The following is a 23,826-nucleotide window of genomic DNA, read 5'->3' as shown; positions in this document are numbered from 1 at the left end:
TCATGCCAACCGAAGTGGCTTGAGAGCAAATTGAGGCCCATTTCCTTCAGGATTGGATTGTCATAGCATCATACACCAAATAAAACAGCCACTAACTATTCTCTTTGTGTTTATATGATGGAAACTTTGCAGTCAAGGACTTTACCCTTGAATGCAAATTTGAACATAGAAAAAATGGCTTAATTTAATTCCAAAAAAAAATTATTTCTTCAAGGAGATGCCTTCCTCTTCTTCCTCTCTGGATTAATAACAAATGATTCATAAAATGGCAAAATAGTGTAAGGCTCCATCTCGCATTGAACTATTTATGTTGTTGAAATATATTTGATTCTGAAGGGCCTTGTCATCATAAGGATTCTCCCCTTAGGTGGAGATCCAGAAGGAGGCACATTTTTTTGAAAATAGTCTTGACCATTTTAAATGAGGGAGAATTCATTCTCATGGAAGTCCATGACTGTTCTGAATTCTCTAACTCAGAGAGCTCTATAGCCCGCGTCACTGAAGTGGAGATTGACAGATATTTGGAGAATAGTCGAGTCAAGTGTGATGAGGAATCGAGTGGAAACTACATTTGGGGCCAAGACAAGATTAACTAGGATCTTGTTGAAGAGTAGAATGGGCTCTATGAGACAGTCAGACTATACTAGTCTCTTTTACTTAGAAATAATAGGAAGCCTAAGGAAATAGCAGGTCAAAGAATCAGTTAAATACTTCGCTCATTTCCATCTTACTATTTCAAACTTTGTCTTGAAAATGAAAACTAACTTCTACTCACCAAGGAATTCCCAAAAATGAAGAGACTGAATTATGAGCCTAAACCAACCGGTGATCATCATCACATTTATGGAGTGCAGCTACATTATGTTCTGACCTAGACGTAATGTAGTCTCTGATATTTCCAATAAGATGTTGGGCAGAGATCCCATTACTTAAGATACCTATTATTTTTTCATCAATAATGAAAATAAAAGTATTATCAAAATTACAACCACAGCCATAATGAATAAATATAATTAATTTGATTGTTGTGTTTGAAACTGGGAACTGACATATCATGAATGCTCCCTTACCGGTGGTCCTCTCTTTCCAGTTGGACCTGGTGGCCCTTCAGGACCCTAGAAGAACAATGACAACATCAATAAGCTTCACAGGCAAAAGTCATAACAGAAACTTTATTCGAAAAAAAGGTTTTAATTAATTAGAGATCATACTTGAACTGTCAATACCCAAAGCATGTGTGAACTGCTTGGAAAGGAATGCAGAAATTAAACAGTGCATTCTAAAATAGTGCCATCATTTTGAGCTTAAGAAAGCAGAAGCATGTTAAATTTCATTGAAGTTTGCAGGTTATTTACTATTTCCAACATTTTTTCTATTCAATGTGGGGAAATGTGAAGTGCTGCACTTTGGTAAGAATAGAAAAACACACAAGTGTTTTAAAATATTGATAAAAAAGTAAATACTCATCCTTAAAAGTAGAAGGTGTGTTTCTTCAGTAAGTAGGTGAAGGTAGCAGCTAGGTATAACGTACTAGTCTGATAAAAAAGTTTGGTAGATTTCAGAAGAATCAGAAACAGGCATGATTCTGAGATGGGCTGACAGGATAGAAACAGAGGGGCTCTTTTCTCCTTGTAGGACTTGGAGGATAATCACAAGGCAGAGGTCAACCACTCATGTCTAAAATGACAAGCAATTTCTTTATGTACTGTAGATGATTTGAAATTGAGCTTTGACCAGCAACCAATGTCAGGACATCAGAAGTTTGAGAGGAGGAGATTTCACGCAGGTCCACTGCCAGAGGAGAAAAAGGCAGCAGCAGGTCGCGGCAGAATAATAGAGCTTTGACCAGTGACCAATCCATGTTTGAGATTGATCAGCAAGAGCAAATTAAAGGAAGGCAGGGGCAAACACAATGGCCATCAACTGTGTGGACCGAGTCAGAGTGGTGATCTTGAAGCTTTAGCTCTTCAAGGCTTCAATCAGAGAAAGCAAAGAAAAGCTCTCGGTTAAGTCTTTTTTTTCCAACCCTTCTTTATAACTGCTCAGCTAGGACGTGGAGATTTAGTGGAATGCTCCTCTTGTGGGATGTGGGAAGGCAGGGAGACCTCCAGTATCCCTGACCACTACAACTACGGGAGGTGCATCCAGTTGCAGCTTCTAACAAACTGTGTTAAGGAGTTGGAGCTGGAACTGGATGAACTTCGGATCATTCAGGAGGCTGAATGAGTAATAGATAGGACATATAGAGGTAGTTACTCCCACGGTGCAGGACACAGGAAACTGGGTGACAGTCAGGAAGGGGAAAGGAGTTAAGGAGCCAGTGCAATGCACCCCTGTGGCCATCCCCCTCTACAACAGATATACCACTTTGGATACCATTTGGGGTAGATTGACCGAACAGAGGAAAGTCACAGTGGTCGGGTTTTGGGCTCTAAGTCTGCCTCCAGACTCAGAAGGGAAGGGAGGTGGGAAGAAGAGGCATGCTGTGGTGATAGGGATTCATTAGTTAGGAGAATAGACAGGAGGATCTATGGGTGAGGACGAGATTCTAAGATGGTATGTTGCCTCCAGGGTCCAGGATAACTCGGTTCGAGTCCTCAGCCACGACTTCTGGCTGTTCACTCTCTCACTTTAGAAACAGCCTGAACCCGTAGTCCATGTAGGTACCAATGACACGGGTAGGACAAGTGACAAGGTTCTGCATAGGGAGTTCAGGGACTTATGTGCTAAGTTAAAAGCAGGGCTTCTAGGCTTGCAATGTCTGGATTGCTACCTGTGCCACATGCTAGAGAGGCCAAAACTAGGAAGACTATACTGTTTAATGCACGGCTAATGGGTTGGTGTAGGAGGGAGGCATAAGATTTTTGGAACATTGGACTCTCTTTCAGCGAAGGTGGGTCCTGGACAGAAGGGACAGTTTGTACATGAACTGGAGGGGGACTGATTTCCTAGTGGGAAGTTTTGTTAATGCTGCATGGTGGGGGTTTAAACTAGAGCTGCAGGGGGATGGGAACCAGAGTGGCAGAACAGTGAGTGGAGAGGTGTGGAGGCAGATGTTGGTAAGACCTCAGACAAAGTCAGGAATCAAAAGGGTCCGTCAGGACAGACTAGAGAACTCGACTAGTGAAGCTCTATGGGTAGAACCGAGAAATAAGAAAAGAATGACCATGTTAATGGGGCTCTATTACAGACCACCTAACAGTCCTAGATACTTAGAGGAACAAATTTGTAAAGAGATCACAGACTGTTGCAAGAAACACAAGGTTGTTATAGTAGGTGATTTTAACTATCCCAAACTTTAAAGAAGTAGATGGGATAGATTTTGTCAAACGTGTTCAGGAGAGTTTCCTTCATCGGTACGTAAAAGTCCCAATGAGAAAGTGCGTGATACTTAAACTGAAACAGGGCAGTTGACAGAAGTTTGTGCAGGGGAACAATTTGCATCTAGTGACTGCAATGCCATTAGCTTCAAAGTAAATATGCAAAGAGATAGGACTGGTCCGATAGATGGGTAGGGAACCTTGGTACAGGCAAATTTTAAAAAGGCTCTAAACAGAAACCAGGAAATGATAGGCCAGTGAATCTGACATCACTTGTGGGAAAGCTATTGGAAAGTATTCCAAGAGACCAGATATACAAGAATTTGGATAGACATGGACTGATTAAGGATAGCCAGCATGGCTTTGTGCATGGTAGGACATGTCTAACCAATCTCAAGAGTTTTTCGAAGAAGTTACCAGAAAAGTGGATGTTGTCTACATGGACTTCAGTAAGGGATTTGACAAGGTCCCACATGGGAGGTTGGTCGAGAAGGTTCAATCGCTTGGCATTCAGGATGAAGTAGTAAACTGGATTAGACATTGGTTTTGTGGGAGAAGGCAGAGAGTGGTAGTAGAGGGTTGCTTCTCTCACGGGAGGCCTGTGAACAGTGCGTGCCACAGGGATTGGCGCTGGGTCCTTTGTTGCTTGTCATCTATATCAATGATCTGGATGATAATGTGGTTAACTGGATCAGCAGATTTGCAGATGACACAAATATTAGGGCTGCAGTGGACAGTGAGGAAGACTATCATGGCTTGCAGAAGCATTTGTATCAGCTGGGAAAGCAGGCTGAAAAATGGCAGATAGAACTTAATGCAGATAAATGTGAGGTTTTGTACTTCGGTAGGATCAGCCAGGGTAAGAATCACATAGTGAATGGTAGGGCACTGAAGAGTGTGGTAGAACAAAGGGATCTGGGAATAGAGGTCCATAATTCATTGGAAGTGGTGTCACAGGTAAATAGTGTTGTAAAGAAAGCTTTTAGCACATTGGCCTTCATAAATCAATGTATTGAGTACAAGAGATGGGATGTTATGTTGAAATTGTATAAGATATTGATGAGGTCCAATTTGGAGTATTGTGTCACCTACCAACAGGAAAGATGTAAACAAAGTTGAAAGAGTGCAGAGAAAATTTACAAGAATGTTGCCGCGTCTGGAGGACCTGAGTTATAAGGAAAGATTGAATATGTTAGGATTGTATTCTTTAGAACATAGAAGATTGAGGGGAGATTTGATAGAGGTATACAAAATTATGAGGGGTATAGATAGAGTAAATGCAAGCAGGTTCTTCCCACTGAGATTGGGTGGGACTGCAACCAGAGGTCATGGCTTGAGGGTTAAAGGTGATCACTTGGTTGTTTCTGACACACCAATCAGTAAACCTTTCTCCATTTTCATTTTTCTCCCCTAATCCAAAAGGTCCTATGATGTTATTAACCCTTTCCTGTCCGACTTTGGAGTTAAAATCTCCCATGACCAGTTTTATATCCTGAGATTTACATTGCTCATAAGCACTGTCGAGATCTTCATAAAACTTGTTGATATCCTCTTCATCTGCATCATTTGTTGGCGCATAGGCTTAGATTATGCTAATGTTAAAGGATTACCCCTTAATTTAACTAAAAGCAGCTGGTCGGATATCGTCCAATATCCCATAAGACATATTGATACTTGTTTGTTTAAGATAATTCCAACTCCAAACATGTGCTGTTGACCTCCAGAATATATTATCAGAGAACTATCCTTAGTGAATTTGCCACTGTCGGCCCATCTAATTTCTGACAGGCCAAAGATATCAACTTCCAACCTTTTCATTTCATTTAATGTGTTGTCCAACTTTCCTTTCTGGTAAAGTGTACGGATGTTCCTCGTTGCCACCCTTAGCCTTTTCCTATTGCTTACAGTCTCTGGATGACGGACTGGTGTTACCTGCAGCACATGACTACCCCTACCGAGCAAGGTGTTCTGTTGATTAGAATCAACCCCATTCTCGCTATTGTCTGGTTTCCTCCTTTTGTTTCTTTCCATGATTGACTAGACAGAAATTTCAACAGTGGTTTGCCATTGCCTTCTGTTGCCGCAGTGCTCATCTAACTAGAGCATTTGACCTCTGCTGGTGATCCCGATTGGGAATCATGCACTCAACACCGCCCAAACTTTTCTGTTGTTGTACAAAGACAATCCTCTACCAACGCTTGGAATCCATCTCCCTGCTACCGGAGACTTCAGTGGTTTTAGGTGACACCACCACCATTGGTCTGGGTATTTTTCTGGTGCCAAACGCTCACCATAGACGGAGATCCTTCAGTGAGACAGGGTGCACGTGTAAGTCCTACGTGAAGGCGGAGTTGTCTTGGATGGTAGAAGCTACATAATCGCTATTGGCATTTCCTGATATTTAGTCAGGACCCAACCACCCCATACACCCCGAGAATCAAATAGGAGAGCAAAATTGAAGCACAGGATCATATATAGCATTAAGTAGATGATCAAGCAACTAATTACTGAAAATCTCAAAAATCAAATACCAGGATAGACCTGTTTTTACATCTAAACATTCTAGAAATACATTCTAGGAGTTAGTCTCAATTTTATTAATGCAAACAGTCCTTTGAAGAGTTTTGTGTGCATGTACACCCCCCGCCCCAGTAAATTGGGTCATCGGTTACTTGGAGCAGCCGTTTAATTGGGAGGACTCAAAGAACAATAACTATTTGAGAATTCCCTTCATTATCTGGAACACTGCCACTTAATTTGGACAGGAGACTGTTGCCGAACAGTTTCTAACTAGTGTCAGTTGCATGCATGTGTGGCTATTAAACATTATGCATTGCTTACAGCGAACAGTTTCTAAATAACATCAGTTGCATCAGTATGTGCTCAGAAAGCAGTGATTATTTTTGTCACTGATTGTCGGCTTGAAATAAGTAGTAAGACAATTGGAATTGTTTTGCTCACTGTGGTTTCCAGCATTCAGGCCCGAAGATGCTAAAAAAGGCCAGGAGTGAAAATTTAACTATTTCACTACTTCAACAAGTTAGCGACTATGAAGAATCTGAAGGTATCGACAATCATCGTAAATGTTACAATGAAAATGAAGATTTGGAAGACAGAATCTTCGATAGCATTGTATGAGGCAGTCCATTATCTGCACTAGATAATGCGAATTTTGTTCTTCTGTCAATAACTATTAGGAGCTAATATAGTTTTATAGCACTGTAGTACTATAGGCAGTATTCTAATTTGTTCTGAATTTCATTTAAATACAGAATTTGTTACTCAGTTTGTGCTTTTTATACTGTTTAACTATTTCCATGAAACTTAAGCTAATTGATTCAGAATGCACTACTCTAGTAAACAGTCCCAAGTTGCTTCAAAAGAGAGCAATCAGATAAATTATTGAGATATTATAACGAGATAATAGATCTAAGAACTGGTTAAAATCATGAAATAATTATAGGGCATTAGTTTTAAAACAATTAGAGAAAAACACCTTCCTTAAAACAAATTTTAGACTTTGGTTAAGAACCAGATATATTTCTACTGTATCTTTTGAATAGGGGACATACAAATGTGTTCCACAATATCTTTCCTGCATAGTCACTGTTACAGTATGTGTACAAAACACATAGCTGCATAGCTATGCAGCTGTATTATTTTTAGTGATTTTGGTTGAGTATTGGAGTACCATCAATACTTGATTGAAGTGCTCTTTTAAATAAGGGATGCCATCAGAGATACAGAATATTTTTCCACTCTTAGGCACTCAGTTATAGCATTATTTAGCATCATTCTCTATATTCCACCCAAAAAAAATCTACTTCCAGCTCAATGTTAGAAAGATAATCTTTATTATATTAGTTTTCAATTTATGCATCAGCTATCCTGTGATTCTTCTGAGAATGATTATAAATATGGTCATAACTAGTGATAAATTAGAAAAAAATGAATTTTGGAACTTAGATTTTGATTATGACTGCCCAAATTTAATTTACATGGCACTTTAATGGCAACTGATAGAATTATTTTCCCATTGGCTTCTGAGTTAGACTGTGTAAATAATGGTCAGTTACTTAAAGAATCTGATTTGGGCTGAGAAAAGGTACGGCAAAAAATGTGAATTTTACTCAATTATTCCCATACCACGAATTCCTATTCTCAGTCATTCCCAAGGAAGGTGCTTTGATCATATATTTGGAACTGGGACCTGTTGGCATATTGCTTCAAGGAAAGGATGGGGGATGGTGAAGGGAGTGAGGAGAGACAAAGGGTAAATTAAGTTTCATACGTGTAATCAAAGTTACAGAAAAATTGTTGAGTTATAGAAATTACAGTACAGAAACTCAATATTGCTGTTGTGGCCGGCACTTTTTGAATGCAAGCTCTTAACTTTTAATAAAGAAAATAGGTTAAAAAAAATTTCAAAAGATATCACAGCTACGTAGAAAGATACCTACACTTTCACCTTTTACTCCCGGGAGCCCACATTTTCCTTTCGAACCCTGCACAGGGAATAATAATAATAAAAAGGAGCTACAATTTGAAAATGTGAATACAATGTTAAGCCAGCCAATATTTATCTCTTTGAACAATTGAATAACCTTAGTTTTCATTGTTGTTCATTATTTCAAAGGTTGAAGGTTTATTTTTAAATTAAATATTCAAAATAAACATAGAAACTAGCTACCAACAAATCTAGCATTTATTTCACTCAGTTTTGTAAGATTAAATTCCTCTGTGAACCACATCTTTTACTCAGCCATGGAACCCCGGAATTCACCAACACAACTTTCATTTCTCTCCACACAAATATCTTATTCTGATTTCCATTCAGAATTTCTTACATTTAGTCCAATGTCTATGATTATTGAATCTATACTTCTTTATAGTGAAAAGCAATCTGTTTCCACATACTTTGTCAAATCATTTCAGAATTTTAAGCATATTTATTATTCTGCCCCACTATCTGCTTTCTTCTTTGTAAAGCCTATTTTGATGTAATTTTCTGAGAGATATTGACAATTCAGCAGATTTCTGAAATATAATTTTCAGGAATCTAATTTTCTTCCACATCTCCTTTGGGAGTTTGCTAGACATTCATGTGAGTGTCCATGAATTCTCCTCCAGTAGTTTAATTTAAATGAGATTTCCCTCCTTAAATAGTCCACTTCCTCCTGCTATCAACCAATAAGAGGTTACTCCTACTTCAAGTGAAATTTAATAGAAAATACTTCATATTCTACTAAAATATTTCTTTATAACTTTCACCCATGTTCTTTGAACTTCATGCAGCACCTTTTGTGGAGGAGAGATCCCCATACATGTAACAGAATGATCAGCAAATCAATATCTACCTATTCATTCCTGAAATAGGTCACTTCTATATCTCCAAAGTGAATAATGTTGATACAGTACACAAGCTTTTACCTCCCCTCCTGATTGTTAGCAGATCAAGTTAATTGCTTTGTTGCTGCAGAGTTTTGAAGATCCATGCGAACAAACCAATAAACAGGAAGACTCTGTATTCAGAGTAAAGCATTGCACACTTGAAATTAATGGAAGTATTATCTACCTTGTTTCCTTTGAACCCAGCTCTGCCCTGTTGGAAATACAAAAAATATTTACAATAATCTGTCAAAGAGTACCATAGCATTTTCAAGATCAGTTCTAATATTCATGCGTTACAAATCCATGAATTATGGTTATTGCTATTTGACAAATTCCAGTTGCGAACACAAAGGGGACGTATGAAGAAGGTATGGAAAGGTATTGGACTGGTGATCAGTACAGAAGGAATACCAGTTGTGATAACGCAGGGACTGCTCTAAGTGCATTTGAGGAATGAAAATTTCTCTTTTCATCGCTTCCTGTCTGCCAGTTTGGCTCAGAGCAGAACATGTAGTTTGCCTCCACAGTTTCCTTCAGAGCCTAAAATCTGTCTCCTACTTCTGACGAGCCTTATGCTCACTCCTCTGCACCTCAGTGAGTTTGTCCTCTGGCTATCAGCACAGACCAACTGGCAGTCAGAAAGAGGCAATCAGCAAGTGGAGGACTTTCTCCATTGCTTCACCACCTCTCACCTTTCTACACGTTAAAGAACCAGATCTGCCATCTCAGCAACTGATGGAAGTTTGTGGAGAGCAATGATGTGGTCCACCTTGGAGAACCGGTCTACCACTGTCATGACCGTCGTGGACCCATCAGAAGGTGGCAAACCTCTAATGAAATCCATGGTGATATGGGACTACCTGTGTCAGAGGACCGTATGGGGCCGCAAGAGCCAAGAAGGCCTCTGTTTGGAGGAACGGGACTGGGCACATTGACGGCAGACAGTGATGAACTGGTGTGTATCTGCAATCACTGTGGGCCACCAAAACTGGCGTAAGAAAATTCGAAGTCCATTGTGCACCTAGATGGCCAGAGAGGGGTGAAGAGTGGGCCCTTGGGAATGCCTCAGAGCTCACGGCCACCAGCTTGTACACGTCAGTCGTGTTAGCTGGAGCAGACTCATGCCGTAGGGCCTGGCAAATCTGGTTCTCAAGATCCCAGATGATCAGATGAGGATCTGCAAGGATGCTACGATGGGCTGTGAGCTGATCTCCATTTCACCTGGGTCAGACTATCATGACAGAGCATCCACCTCAGTGTTCTTAGAGCCAGATCGGTGGGAGATGAAGTTGAATTGCTCAGCAAGCCAGTCATGGGTTGATTTGGCAGGTCTGTTCTAGGCAAGCTAACTCTGATGGGTCAATTGCTGGTTCACTCATCTTGTCAGGGAATGGAAAGCAAGCTTGACCCAAAAGTAGAGAGGTGAAGATGATTTAGCACTGAGCGATAACTTTAATAATAAACTGCAAAATAATAAGCCACGGGGGGTTATGAAATGAAACACAACAGGCAATAAAACCAAAGGCAACCAGGCAACTGAAGACCAGAGGCAACTGGTTGAGGTTGGCTGGTTCAATGCGTGAATCAGGTACTGTGTATAAGAGGTGGGTTTAAATAGGTTGCAGGTGATGAGTGGCAGGTGACTCCTGAGAGGAGACTGGAAGGAGCCTTCCTAAGTAGGCCTGACAAGGGAGATCATGTTGTTTTGGGTGAATAGAATGAAGGTTCTTTGTTAGTTAGAGAAATTGCATATGGAATGCAGGAGCCTTGGGGAAGTAGCTCAAGGAGAGAGATAAAGGAATGGAGAGAGGAATCAAGATAAAATGAAGAAAACAATTAGGTATAGCAATTAAGCCATAACTTTATTGAATTTGACACAAGCTCTTGGGGTTGCAAGGCTTGGTTTTGGTAATAGTTATTTTCTTTAGAGACTAATATAAAATGAATGCATAACAGGAACAAAGACCTTAGGATACAGACAAGTGGATCAAGCTGACAGGAAGAAATAAAGTGTCTGATTCTTTTGATGAAAATTAATGAGTTTTAAACCAAAATCTAATGATAAATTTAGGCTGGAGCTGAAATCTTCCATCCAGGTTGTGAAATATTTACCCAGAAGGAAAATAACAGACAGGATTAATTGCGAACCAATAATTCACTGCTGCAGCTCTCAGCATTCAGATGGATATAGCTTGGTGCTGGCCAATTTAAGTTGTGCTGACACCCTCATATGGCTCTACATTTAATAATTGTAGAACAATGTTATTAATGAAGCAAAGGTAAATTGTCTTTATGCTAACGTTTTAAAAATAACAGCATCTTGCCAAGTGTTCTTGGATAATCTGGACTGAGGTTTTACAGTTATGATATGAGACTGAATCAGCTCAAACAGCAGCAGATTTGTTTAACCTTTCACGTTGATGTAAAGATATACAAGTTCCAGTAAACAAAACAAACATCCAATCATTTATACACTTTTACCAAAGCAATACTAAATCAAAAGTGAACTCACCTTTTCACCAGGAATTCCAGGCTCTCCTTTTAAACCTCGTGATCCCTAATAACAAAGAATCAAAAGTAACAGTCTGACATATTTTCATCGTTTTAAAATCAGATTTTTAATTTTAAACATTTAGCCACATGTTTGGATAATGTAATATTGCTCAGAATTAATGAAATTAAATAGCGGTATAAATCATAGTTAAATACAGAAATAGATACCAGAAGAAATTCAATTACCTGTTTCAGGTGGGATAAAGTATGATACTAATTGGCTAAATTTACTTAGATAAAAGGTAAACATTTAATGTGTCTTGTACATGTGACCAATCAATTCTCTATGATCTTCATTAGCCTTATTCGACTTTCCTCAACTCACAACCCCACCAAACAAATAATCCACCAAACTTGAATTCTTCTTTATCCACATTAAATTGTTTTCTCTCTTAACTGCTCTCCAAAAAAAATTCACTTATTTTAAGGGTGATTTTTACTATATATTAACTATTCCCCTATTTCACTTCTGCCAGCTGGTGGCGTAATGGCATCAGTGCTAGACTTTGGGGCGAGAGGTCCCAAGTTTGTATCTGGCCTGCTCCTTTGCACGCTCTCCATCTGTGCCTGGGTTGAGTCTTGACCTCGTAAAAAAAAAACCTGGAGAGGGATGGGCTCCTTAAATTCCTGGGTGTTAATATATCAATGATATGTCCTGGGCCCAGCACATAAGATACTGTATAATGCCAAGGAAAGCCCAACTGTAGTGACTAGTTGAAAGCAAACTAGAAGATGCTGAGAGGCTAGGTGAGGGAGTATCACACTGTATGACGGCTTCCAACTAACTGAATTCCAAATCGAAAAAATATGTTTAAACCTTTGATACAAGCCAACAATAAAATCATTTTTTAATATAATTTTTATTGAGTTTTCAAAGTAAATACATGAGAAAATAATATCTACCCTCCGCCCTCCCCTTAACCCTCCCCCCCGTTATATACTCCTACCTAAAGAGAAAAGAAAAAAAAAAGAACCACCTGAATATTGGAAGGTTTGCACATGCTCCATGGGATTAAAAATAAATTGAATATATGTTTGTTACTTTCCCCAAGGAACCAAGATCTTTATCATCGGAGCTGTAAATAAGGGCTCCAAATATTCAAAAATGTTTCATATTTATCTCTTAAAATCTAAAACATTACTTAGCTTCTCAACTCTCATAGTTCCCTGGGGAATCTCTTTGAACTTCAGCATGTTGCTATGTGTTTCCCTCCCAATCATCCAGGCAAAAAGAAAAAAAAGATAAGATACCAAAAAAGAAAAAACAAAATACCCCCCCACTAATGTTGTGAATGAAAAGGTACACAACACTACCCCCCCTCCATTGTGCGGGTCGTGGCTATTGCCACACTTGCACACATGAATAACGTTGCGATTGGTCAGTGTTTCTTCCAGCTCCCCCGTAACAAAAAATTATATATATATATATAGAAAAAAATTAATGTTATTATTCCCAGCTAATATTCCTCAAATTTTAACCCTTCTTCCCCTCCCTCATATAATTAATAATATATTTATATATTCATCCGCCTAAAAATCCAACAGGCCTAATCCTTGATCCAGTCTTCATCTTCAATCCATCTTGCTCCCCTAGGTTTGTTCTTGTATCTGGTGAATATTCAAAGAATCTCGCACAAACTCCTCCACTTTCCGGTAATCGTCAAAAAATCTTTTTTCTCCACCAGCCAAAAAAATCTTCAAGGTTGCAGGATAACGCAATATAAATTGATAACCGTGATCCCATAGGGCTTTTTTCACTGGATTAAATTTCTTCCTTCTCTTCAAAAGTTCATAACTTATATCAGGGTAGAAAAAAATTTTGTTCCCTTCTATCATCAGTGGTCCTTTTCTCTTCTTGGCAGCTTGGGCAGCCGCCTGTAGACTCCTTTCTTTGTCTTGAAATCTTAAGAATTTTATTAAAATTGATCGTGGATATTGGTCATCTTGTGGTTTTGGTCTTAGAGCTCTATGTACCTACTCAATTTCAATTGATCGGTCTTCCTCTTTCATTTGCAAAGTTTTCAGGATCCATTTTTGAAAAAATTCTATTAGATTATCTCCCTCTATACCTTCTTTAAGACCAACAATTTTAATATTATTACATCTACTAAAATTTTCCAACACGTCCACTTTCTCCAAGAGTCGATTCCTTTCCGTGTTCCAGACAAGCACATTATTTTCTGTTTATTCCACTCTATCGTTAATATACTCCATTGTTCTTTCCATCTTCTGAAGTCTCTTATCCATTTTATCCTGTCTTTTCATAGCTTTATCATAGCACATCTTCACGTCTCTAAGCTCTGTTCTTAATTTTCTTAGTTCAGCCGTTAATTGCAATAAATCCTCTCTTATGTCTCCGTCGTCTCCTTTACTTCCAGTCTCTTCCAATTCTTCCTCCTCTTCTTCATCTGTATTCTCTGCGGTATCCAATTCTGACTCTGAGTTACTTTCAGTTGCAGTGGCCATCGGTTCTTGTAGTTTAAGTTGTGTCGATTTGTGCATGCGTACTTCTTTGCGCATGCGCATTTCCGGCATCTTCTTCCGAGAGACTGCTACCGCCGCCATTGCTCCCTGTCCTTCTACGCCAGAGATAAAATGCGTCTCCTCTGAAGGAGATCCAACCTGAGTCCAAGGCTCCATCGCTGCAGTAGGCCCTTTTTGCTTCCCATCTCGCGGCGACTTCACAACAACAGACTTCTTCTGTTGCGGTTTACGAGGCATATCATAGAGTAATCTTACGAAGTTTATAAGTAGTTTTCGGAAAGTATTTATTAACTTTACTTTGTTTAAACGGTACTTTCCTGATTTTTTACAGGAGAGCTGGAATTACACGTCTCAATCCTACGTCATCACGTGACGCTCCCCTCAACAATAAAATCATTTGACTCTTCAGTACTTCATGTAAAACAAATACGAGCAAAGACAAATGTAATTGGATCACATTCAAACAAGGACAAGTTTGAACTTGTTCATGAGACCCACTGTGCTGTACTCCCTTAATCTACGAAAGCGTAAGTAACCACTGTCTTGTTATGCTTCTGAGACTTCACTTGTACTGGAACTATGGGAGGTTTACAATCATGATCACCAACCCCTGCAAGGCCATTAAGTACCAGGGCATGACTCACTGCTGTGCCTGATTATTTCACGGCTTGTTCTAGTTCTGCTCCCCTTTCCTTTGGGATAACTGCATACCTTGCATGAAAGACACTTCCTGCAATCTTTGGTGATGTGTCCATTACACAATCAGCCAAAGAACTTCATAAACTAATCAACAATGTGTTCAACGATATTGGGTTCATGATGGAAACAAAAATTGAGGGGAAACTGGCATTCTTGGACATGCTTTTCTGTAGAAACACAGATGGCACTTTGGAGACACAGAGGACACAGACAGATCAGATCCTAAACAATCACAGTAACCACCCAAATGCACACAAGAAGAGTTGGATCAAACTTTGTTCTGAAGATCAAAGACACAGTACAGCATGACAGAACTGAAGGATAAGAGGAGAAACGTCCGTACAAGGTATTCACATGGAACTGATACCCATGTAAATTCATATGAAGATGCCTACAAAGTCAACAACACACCAACCAAGATGCACCCAGAAGGGTAGGCCTTCCACGCATTCCAAATGTCTTGGCAATGACAGCCTGACTTCTCCATGAATATACAATTTCAGTCACGCATAAGCCAAACAGCAACATTGAGGAAAGTACTCTGCAGACAAAAAGAACAAACCAAGCTTCTGGACAAGGCCAATGTGGTCTACAAAATCCAATGTAGGCACTGCAGCAAATATTACAATCAGCTGAAGTGGGTGAAAACTATCCAAAAGGATCAATGAACATCAGCTGGCTGTAAAGTGTCATGACCAGCTCTCTCCTGTCTCTACCCAAGATCAAAAGGGGCATAAAGGCCTGTTTCTGTGCTGTAGTTTCTATGGTTTCTATAGGTCAGTGGGACTAGGCAGAAAATGGTTCGGCACAGCCAAGAAGGGCCAAAAGGCCTGTTTCTGTGCTGTAGTTTCCATGGTTTCTATGGTTTAAATTCAACTGGGAATCAGTGAAAGTCATGGCACAAGCAAACACACAAGCAGAATTCCTAGAAGCATTGTTTTCCACAAACAACTCTGTAAACTGACACATAGACTTTTTTATAAGCCAATGTGGACAGAATTCCAGATCACAATGCACAGACTTTGCCACACAGCCAATTAGCATTGAAACCCCCTTTCCTACGTCACAACTGAGTTTCCTTAATGACAACCAGTCAGCTGGTCGATAAGTGTATAAAGACCAAGGATTCAGAGGACTCACCACAAACAAGCAGCGCACTGATGATGTTTCCTCATCTGGTGAAGAAACGTTTGCAAATGGATTGCCAAGATCAGAGAACAACTCAACACAACCATCAACCACATGAACTATATGTGTTCTGAGTTATTTCCAGACACCATTTTCCTTTAGGAAAACAATCTTCTCAATATGAGCCCTAACTTCCAGTTGAGTACACAAATCCAGTCTGTGTTCACCCCACAGAACAGCCAAACCCTTTTGTCTGATGAGACAATTTTCTTTCCATGAGTTCCAGGTTCAGTTTTAACTCTACTTCTCACCATGGCAAAGCTGCTTCCCTGAGCTCTAGAATGAACCTGTGACTTAGTTTTGTTCACACCTTTGCTTATTGCAGGTGATGTAGCATCCTGTTTATGCCCAAACACCAGGTGGATAGTAATTTCAATAAAATTAACAAGGTCAGTGAAAGTAGTCCTATGGTAGTGTCTCTCTTGTAGTTCACAGGCCACCGTTCTCTATCTATCCCTAAGCATATAGGGTAGTTTCTTTATAACAGTCAACATTTTGGCAGGCATATCCAGCTCATACATGTACTGCACTTCTTCTATGGCACTGCAATAGCCTCCAAGTCTTAGACTGTAAAAGAAAACAACAAATCTTGAAGAGCTTTCACATCTTCAGATTTGATGGATGTTATGTTTTGTAACTTCAAAACATTAAATTAATTCAAAAAAAAAGATGTGGGGAGTCTGAAATACAAGTGGAACTTCAAGTTTAAGTGAGGCGTGTACGTATCATGCGGTAGTGGGATAACGTATGCAATTAACTTAGTTTTACATATAACCCATAATTATTTAAAGGAACAATAATGCTTAATTATACGATATATATACACACATGATTACTCAAACACAACTGAAACACTAAGTACACAAAACTCCTCCAACAATGTAGTATGCATCTCAACTAGATACACGAAATACAACTACTATATACAGATATACAGATGGTAAATAGGTAAAGTCCCATTCAGGCTTAAAGACTTAACCACTGTGGAGGATTTCTTATTCTTGTGGGATAACTTCTTTCCTGAAAAGAGGGATTACTGCTTGGCAGGTGAGACTGATGGCTGTGAAACAATCTCAGGTTCTGGGCCTCCTCCGTGGTGATTGTAGAAGTTGACGAGACTGCAGGAAGTGGTTCTGATAACTGTGGCCAAATTTCTTCTCTATCAGTTGAATCTGCTTTCAACTGACCGGTGTGTCTTTTCCAGATTATACCAGTCTCAATCTCCACTGTGTAGGAGAGTGGTCCAGTTCTGGCACCCAGTTTTGATCATCTCTGTAGTCCCTCGCTAGAACTGTTTGTTCAGGAGTGGAACATTGAACTTCCTTGTTTGAGAAGCCTTCAATTTGTCCCAGCTGTTTGTCCTGCATCCTCTTTCCGAGATTGGGTTTGAGGAGATCCAAGTGTGAGTGCAAGGGATGACCCAGGAGCAGCATAGCTGGTGAGTTGTTAGTTGTGGAGTGTGTGGAGATTACGATATGCAAAGAGGAAAGTGGTGTGCTTCTGGTTCAGAGTTAGTGCAATGTGTTCTGTTGACGTTGCTCGCAGTGCATTCTTTAGACTCTGGACAAACCTTTCCGCCAAGCTGTTCCTAGCTGGGTGGTATGGTGCAGATGTGATATGCCGTATTCCATTCATTTTTAGGGATGATTGAAACTGTTCCACCATAAACTGTGGTCCATTGTCTCTGATTAGGTGGTCTGGAACACCAGTCCTTGCAAAGGGACTTCTCAATAGATCATCAGTGTGTGGCACTGTAGTGGAGCTATTAGGAACACTTTTGACCACTTTATAGCTGCATCCACGACGACCAAGAAATCTGTGCCCATGAATGGCCTGGCAAAATCCACAGTAATGTAGGCCATTCCCAATGATGGCAAGGTGCAGCCCTTGGCATCTTCTGGACATCCTGGTATCCCGTACGGTTCATGGCAAGCTGCTCGATCTGTTCATCTATCCTAGGCCACTAGAAAAAGCATAGAACCATGGCTGGATGACCAGCATTTAGCTCCCCCAATACTTTAGCTCTCAGCTTGGATAATACAACAAACCTCAATCCCCACAGAAGGCAAGGGCATCTTCATCCCAGCACTGGTAAAAATGGGGGAAGCAGGATTGCTATTGCCATTTTCGGTGGCCATGTAGACCTGAGACAGTGTGTTGCCTTTTCTGGTTTCCCTTTGGATCACCTCTGCCGTATTAGGGAGACTTCCAATTTGCATAGGGAGAATAAATTAAGAGGAGTGTCTTTCTCTTTAAATTTTTCCTGTTCTACCTTTTCCAAGGGTAAATGGGACAATCCCTCTGCACTCCCATGATTAGTCATCCTCTTGAATTCAAACTTGTAATTATGTCCTCCAAGAAACAGCCCATCTCTGCACTCATGCTGTTGCTGTCAGTGGAACACCTTTGGTGGATTAAAAATGAACACTAGTAGTTGATGATCAGTAATGAGGATAAACTCCCTCAGATGGTTGAAACATTATTCACCCCAAACCAGACGAAAGGTCTTTCTGTCAATCTGGGTGTAATTTTTCTCTGCAGAGGTCAGGGTACATGATGCAAAGGCTAGGGATATTCACATCACTCACCGCGTAACACGACTGCACTATGCCAGAAAGTGAGGCATCACAGGCAAGCTTCACTGGGCAGTGTGAATCATAATGTGGAGTATAGTGTCTGATATCATCATTTCCTTCACCTTTATGAAAGCCACGTCACACTGCTTTGGCTGTTGCCATTTCTTCACAACCTGTAGTAATGAGTTCAAGGGGTGGAGCACAGTAGCCAGGTTTGGCAAGAACCTGTTGTAGTAATTGACATATCCTAATAAGGACCATAACTGTGACACATCCTTTGGCCTTGGGGCATTCACCACTGCTTGAATTTTCTCAGCATACTTACATAATCCTTATGCACCAATTGTGTGACCACAAGTAATGTTTGGCTTAGAGAATTCACACTTACTGTCTCATTCTCTGAGCCCATAAATCTTCTAACTTTTTAATACCGTCTTGACATTTTGGAGATGTTACTTGTCACCCTTGCCAGTAACAATGATGTCATGCAGCTAATACTGAGTGTCTGGGCGCCTTATAGCGCCCAGTCTATAGCTTTCTGCTAGAATGCAGGTGCAGATGTCACTCCAAAAATAAGCCTATTATAGCGATAAAGCCTTTTGTGAATGCTTATGGTGAGAAACACTTTGAACACTTCCATCTCCAATTTCATGTAGGCCTCAGCTAAGTACACTTTGATGAAGTGTCTTCTTCCAGATAGATTTTCAAAGATGTACTCTATCCTGGACAGAGGGTATTGATCTACTTTCAGTTCTGGGTTGATGGTGACCTTAAATCACCACAGATCCTGACAGACCCATTCTTCTTGGCTACTGGGACCACTGGCATTGCCTATGGGCTCCACTCAACCTTGGATAGAATTCCTTCAGCCTCCATGCAATCTAGCGTGCTGGCTACTTTATCATGGATGTAAGGAACTGGATGGGCTTTTGCAAAACTTGGGTGTGGCATTTTCATTTTATGTTATTTTATCTTTGATAGGTTTGAGTTTTCCAATGCCATCCATGAACACTGCTGTGGCATCCCTCAGAATCTTTCTTAATTTGCTTTAATATGGCTTCATTGCAGGGGATATAGCAGACAACCTGTGGATTGATTGCCAATCAAGTTGTAGTAGTCTCAGCCAATTACGCTCCCACAATGCTTGTCCTTATTTTTTTAACCACAAACAAACTCAGTGTAGTTTGTTGGTTGTCGTATTTCACTGTTATGGATGTCATTCCCACAGGAGATATTTTCTCTCCAGTGCAAGTTCTTAGTTGGATATCCTCAGGCTTGGTATTTTTGAAATGCCATTCGAACTCATTTTCTGAAATAACTGAAACAGCTGAGCCAAAGTCCAATTCCATTTTAATTACTTTGCCAATTACTTCTGGTGTAAGCCATATTGCTTGTCTATTGTTAATTTTCACATAGTAAATCTCAAGGGTACACAGACCCGTGTCACGCTCATCATTATCAGATTTTACATCAGCAGCATACAGATTAGTGCTCTTTTGAAACTGCAACTTGACCTCTAAGCGTTTTCTCTTCCCTGTGCAGTCCATTTATTTTTGTCTGTCCAACATGCTCTTCGATATGTCCTACATTGTTGCATTTTCAGGATAATTTGCCTTTAAATCTGCATTAATCTGGTGGGTGTGAGCTCCTGTCACAATGGTAGTACAATTTGTTCACCCAGGCAGGTTTCTGTTTAGACGTTGCAACTTTGATCATGCTCTGACTGCAACTCAAATGTATCTCTGCCTACAGTTTCCATTGAAATAGTGATTTCCATTGCTCTTTGAAATGTAAGCTGTGCTTCAGTAAGGAATGTTTTTGAATGCTAAATAAATAATCTCTTAGTGTATCATTAAGACCATTACCAAACTGACAATATAACCATATAACAATTACAGCTTAGAAACAGGCCATCTCGGCCCTTCTAGTCTTTGCTGAACACTTACTCTCACCTAGTCCCATCTACCTGCACTCAGCCCATAACTCTCCGTTCCTTTCCTGTCCATATAGCTAACCAATTGTTTTTTTAAATGATAAAATCAAACCTGCCTCTACCACTTCTACTGGAAGCTCGTTCCACACAGCTACCACTCTCTGAGTAAAGAAGTTTCCCCTCGTGTTACCCCTAAACTTTTGCCCCTTAATTGTCAACTCATGTCCTCTTGTTTGAATCTCCCCTACTCTCAATGGAAAAAGCCTATCCACATCAACTCTATCTATCCCCCTCATAATTTTAAATACCTCTATCAAGTCCCCCTCAACCTTCTACGCTCCAAAGAATAAACTTGTTCAACCTTTCTCTGTAACTTAGGTGCTGAAACCCAGGAAACATTCTAGTAAATCTCCTCTGTACTCTCTCTATTTTGTTGACATCTTTCCTATAATTTGGTGACCAGACCTGTACACAATACTACAAATTTGGCCTCACCAATGCCTTGTACAATATTAACATTACATCCCAACTCCTAAACTCAATGCTGTGATTTATAAAGGCCAGCATACCAAAAGCTTTCTTCACCACCCCATCCACATGAGATTCCACCTTCAGGGAACTATGTACCATTATTCCTAGATCCCTCTATTCTACGGCATTCCTCAATGCCCTACAATTTACGATGTATGTCCTATTTTGATTAGTCTTACCAAAATGTAGCACCTCACACTTATCAGCACTAAACTCCATCTGCCATCTTTCAGCCCATTCTTCTAACTGGCCCAAATCTCTCTGCAAGCTTTGAAAACCTACTTCATTATCCACAACGCCACCTATCTTAGTATCATCTGCATACTTACTAAAAAAATTTACCACCCCATCATCCAGATCATTAATATATATGACAAACAATATTGGACCCAGTACAGATCCCTGAGGCACACCACTAGTCACTGGCCTCCAACCTGACAAACAGTTATCCACCACTATTCTCTGACATCTCCCATCCAGCCACTGTTGAATCCATTTTACTACTTCAATATTAATACCTAACGGTTGAACCTTCCTAACTAACCTTCCACGTGGAACCTTGTCAAAGGCGTTACTGAAGTCCAAATAGACAACATCCACCGCTTTACCCTCATCAATTTTCCCAGTAACCCTTTCAAAAAATTCAATAAAGATTTGTCAAACATGACCTTCCATGTACAAATCCGTGTTGACTGTTCCTAATCAGACCCTGTCTATCCAGATAATTATATATACCATCTCTAAGAATACTTTCCATTAATTTACCCACCACTGACGTCAAACTTACAGGGCGATAATTGCTAAGTTTACTCTTAGGACTCTTTTTAAACAATGGAACCACATGAGCAATACACCAATCCTCTGGCACCATCCCCGTTTCTAATGACATTTGAAATATTTCTGTCAGAGTCCTTGCTATTTCCACACTAATTTCCCTCAAGGTCCTAGGGAATATCCTGTCAGGACCCGGAGACTTATCCACTTTTATATTCCTTAAAAGCAGCAGAACTTCCTCTTCTTTAATCATCATAGTTTCCATAACCACCCTACTTGTTTCCTTTACCTTACACAATTCAATATCCTTCTCCTTAGTGAATACCGAAGAAAAGAAATTATTCAAGATCTCCCCCATCTCTTTTGGCTCCACATATAGCTGTCCACTTTGATTCTCTAAGGGACCAATTTTATCCCTCACTATCCTTTTGCTATTAATATAGCTGTAGAAGCCCTTTGGATTTATTTTCACCTTACTTTCCAAAGCAATCTCATATCTTCTTTTAGCTTTTCTAATCTCTTTCTTAAGATTCTTTTTACATTCTTTATATTCCTCGAGCACCTCATTTACTCCATGCTTCCTATATTTATTGTAGATCTCTTTTTTTCCAAACCAAGTTTCCAATATCCCTTGAAAACCATGGCTCTCTCAAACTTTTAACCTTTCCTTTCAACCTAACAGGAACATAAAGATACTGTATCCTCAAAATTTCACCTTTAAATGACCTCCATTTCTCTATTACATCCTTCCCATAAAACAAATTATCCCAATCCACTCCTACTAAATCCTTTCGCATCTCCTCAAGGTTAGCCTTTCTCCAATCAAAAATCTCAACCCTGGTTCCAGTCCTATCCTTCTCCATAATTATATTGAAACTAATGGCATTGTGATCACTGGACCCGAAGTGCTCCCCAACACATACCTCCGTCACCTGACCTATCTCATTCCCTAACAGAAGATCCAACACTTCCCCTTCTCTAGTTGGTACCTCTGTGTATTGCTGCAAAAAAACTATCCTGCACAATGCTCAGAAAATCTCTTCAATTCAGCCACATACACTGAAATGGACTCACTTTCTTTTCGATTCTATTTATGAAACCTAAAGCTTTCTGCAATTAAGAATAGCTTTGGTTTGAAGTGTTCCTGCATCACTTTTACAATAGTAGAAAAACTCATTTCTGGTGGTTTGGTTGGTGCAGTCAAACTGTGAAGCAAACTACGTATATGTCATAAACCTAATGAACTCAGCAAAATTGCCATTTGCTTCTTTTCGGGTACTTCATTTGCTGCAAATTACTGTTCTAATAGTTCAGCATACATGACACAATTACCCATTATTTTATCAAACTCAGCAATCCTTCCAATATATGCAGCCATTTCTGATTTTTCTTAATAATTAGTATCACCTGGTACTCACAGTTTAAGAACCCTGAATTCTTCCATTTACGGCCTTTTTTTAAAAAAAGAAAACTCAATTGCATCGCCCCTTCCAAAGACGCGTGCTGCTCTGTTTTGAAGTTGCTGTCTCCACATTTTATTTTATTTTGAACGTCTCGCTGCAACAGATTGGTAGCCATGTCAAGTTAGTTTAAAAAAAATACCATATGTTTTGTAACTTCAAAACGTTAAATTAACTTGAAAGACACAGAGCCCGAAATATGGGTGTACCTTCATATTTACTTTAAGTGAAGCTCTCATGTATCATGATAATTATTTAAAGGAACAATAGTGCTTAATCAAATATATATATTTATATATCTACATTCTCTTCAGTCAGCTTGCTGGCAACTTGTAACGAGATCCCTAGGGTGACCCCTAGGAAATAGAAGCTGTCACAATGTCTTGTTCACCTCTCGAAGCCCAACCCTACGCCTCTGGGAAAGAGGGAGAAGAAGGGAGCGATAGTGATAGGGGACTCATTAGTCAGGGGAACAGACAGGAGATTCTGTAGACATGAACGGGACACCCAGATGGGATGTTGCCTCCCTGGTGCCAAGGTCAGAGATGTCTCTGATCACATCGACACCATTTTGGAGAGGGAGGGAGAGCAGCCAGATACCTTGGTACATATTGGAACCAATAACATGGGAAAGAAAAACAAAGAGGTCCTGAAAACAGAATTTAGAGAGCTGGGTAGAAAGCTGAGAGGCAGGATCTCCCCGGGTAGTAATTTCTGGATTGCAGCCTGTGCCACGCACCAATGAGGGTAGAAACAGGATTGCTTGGCAGATTAATGCATGGCTGGTGCAGGGAGCAAGGCTTCAGTTTCTTGGATCATTGGGATCTCTTCTGGGGGAGGCACGACCTGTTTCAAAGTGATGGGTTGCGCCTGAACCCGAGGGGAACCAATATTCTCAGGGCAGGTTTGTTAGAGCT

General features: G+C 40.0%; 1 protein-coding gene across 1 annotated transcript in view; it reads right to left on the bottom strand.

The window, feature by feature from the left end:
• Positions 1 to 23,826, bottom strand: part of LOC134343570 (collagen alpha-1(XXVIII) chain-like) — a 131,689-nt gene that overhangs the window by 68,059 nt on the left and 39,804 nt on the right. The window contains exons 7-10 of the mRNA XM_063042315.1: positions 11,224 to 11,268; positions 8,896 to 8,922; positions 7,781 to 7,825; positions 1,071 to 1,115 (exon numbers count right to left, since the gene is read on the bottom strand). Of these exons, the coding sequence (XP_062898385.1) occupies positions 1,071 to 1,115; positions 7,781 to 7,825; positions 8,896 to 8,922; positions 11,224 to 11,268 (162 nt within the window). The remainder of the gene's footprint in view (positions 1 to 1,070; positions 1,116 to 7,780; positions 7,826 to 8,895; positions 8,923 to 11,223; positions 11,269 to 23,826) is intronic.

The sequence above is a fragment of the Mobula hypostoma genome, chromosome 3 (genome assembly GCF_963921235.1).
Source record: "Mobula hypostoma chromosome 3, sMobHyp1.1, whole genome shotgun sequence".
Lineage (NCBI taxonomy): Eukaryota > Metazoa > Chordata > Chondrichthyes > Myliobatiformes > Myliobatidae > Mobula > Mobula hypostoma.
Note: the sequence above shows the minus strand (reverse complement) of the source record. Positions and strands in the feature narration are given on the sequence as shown.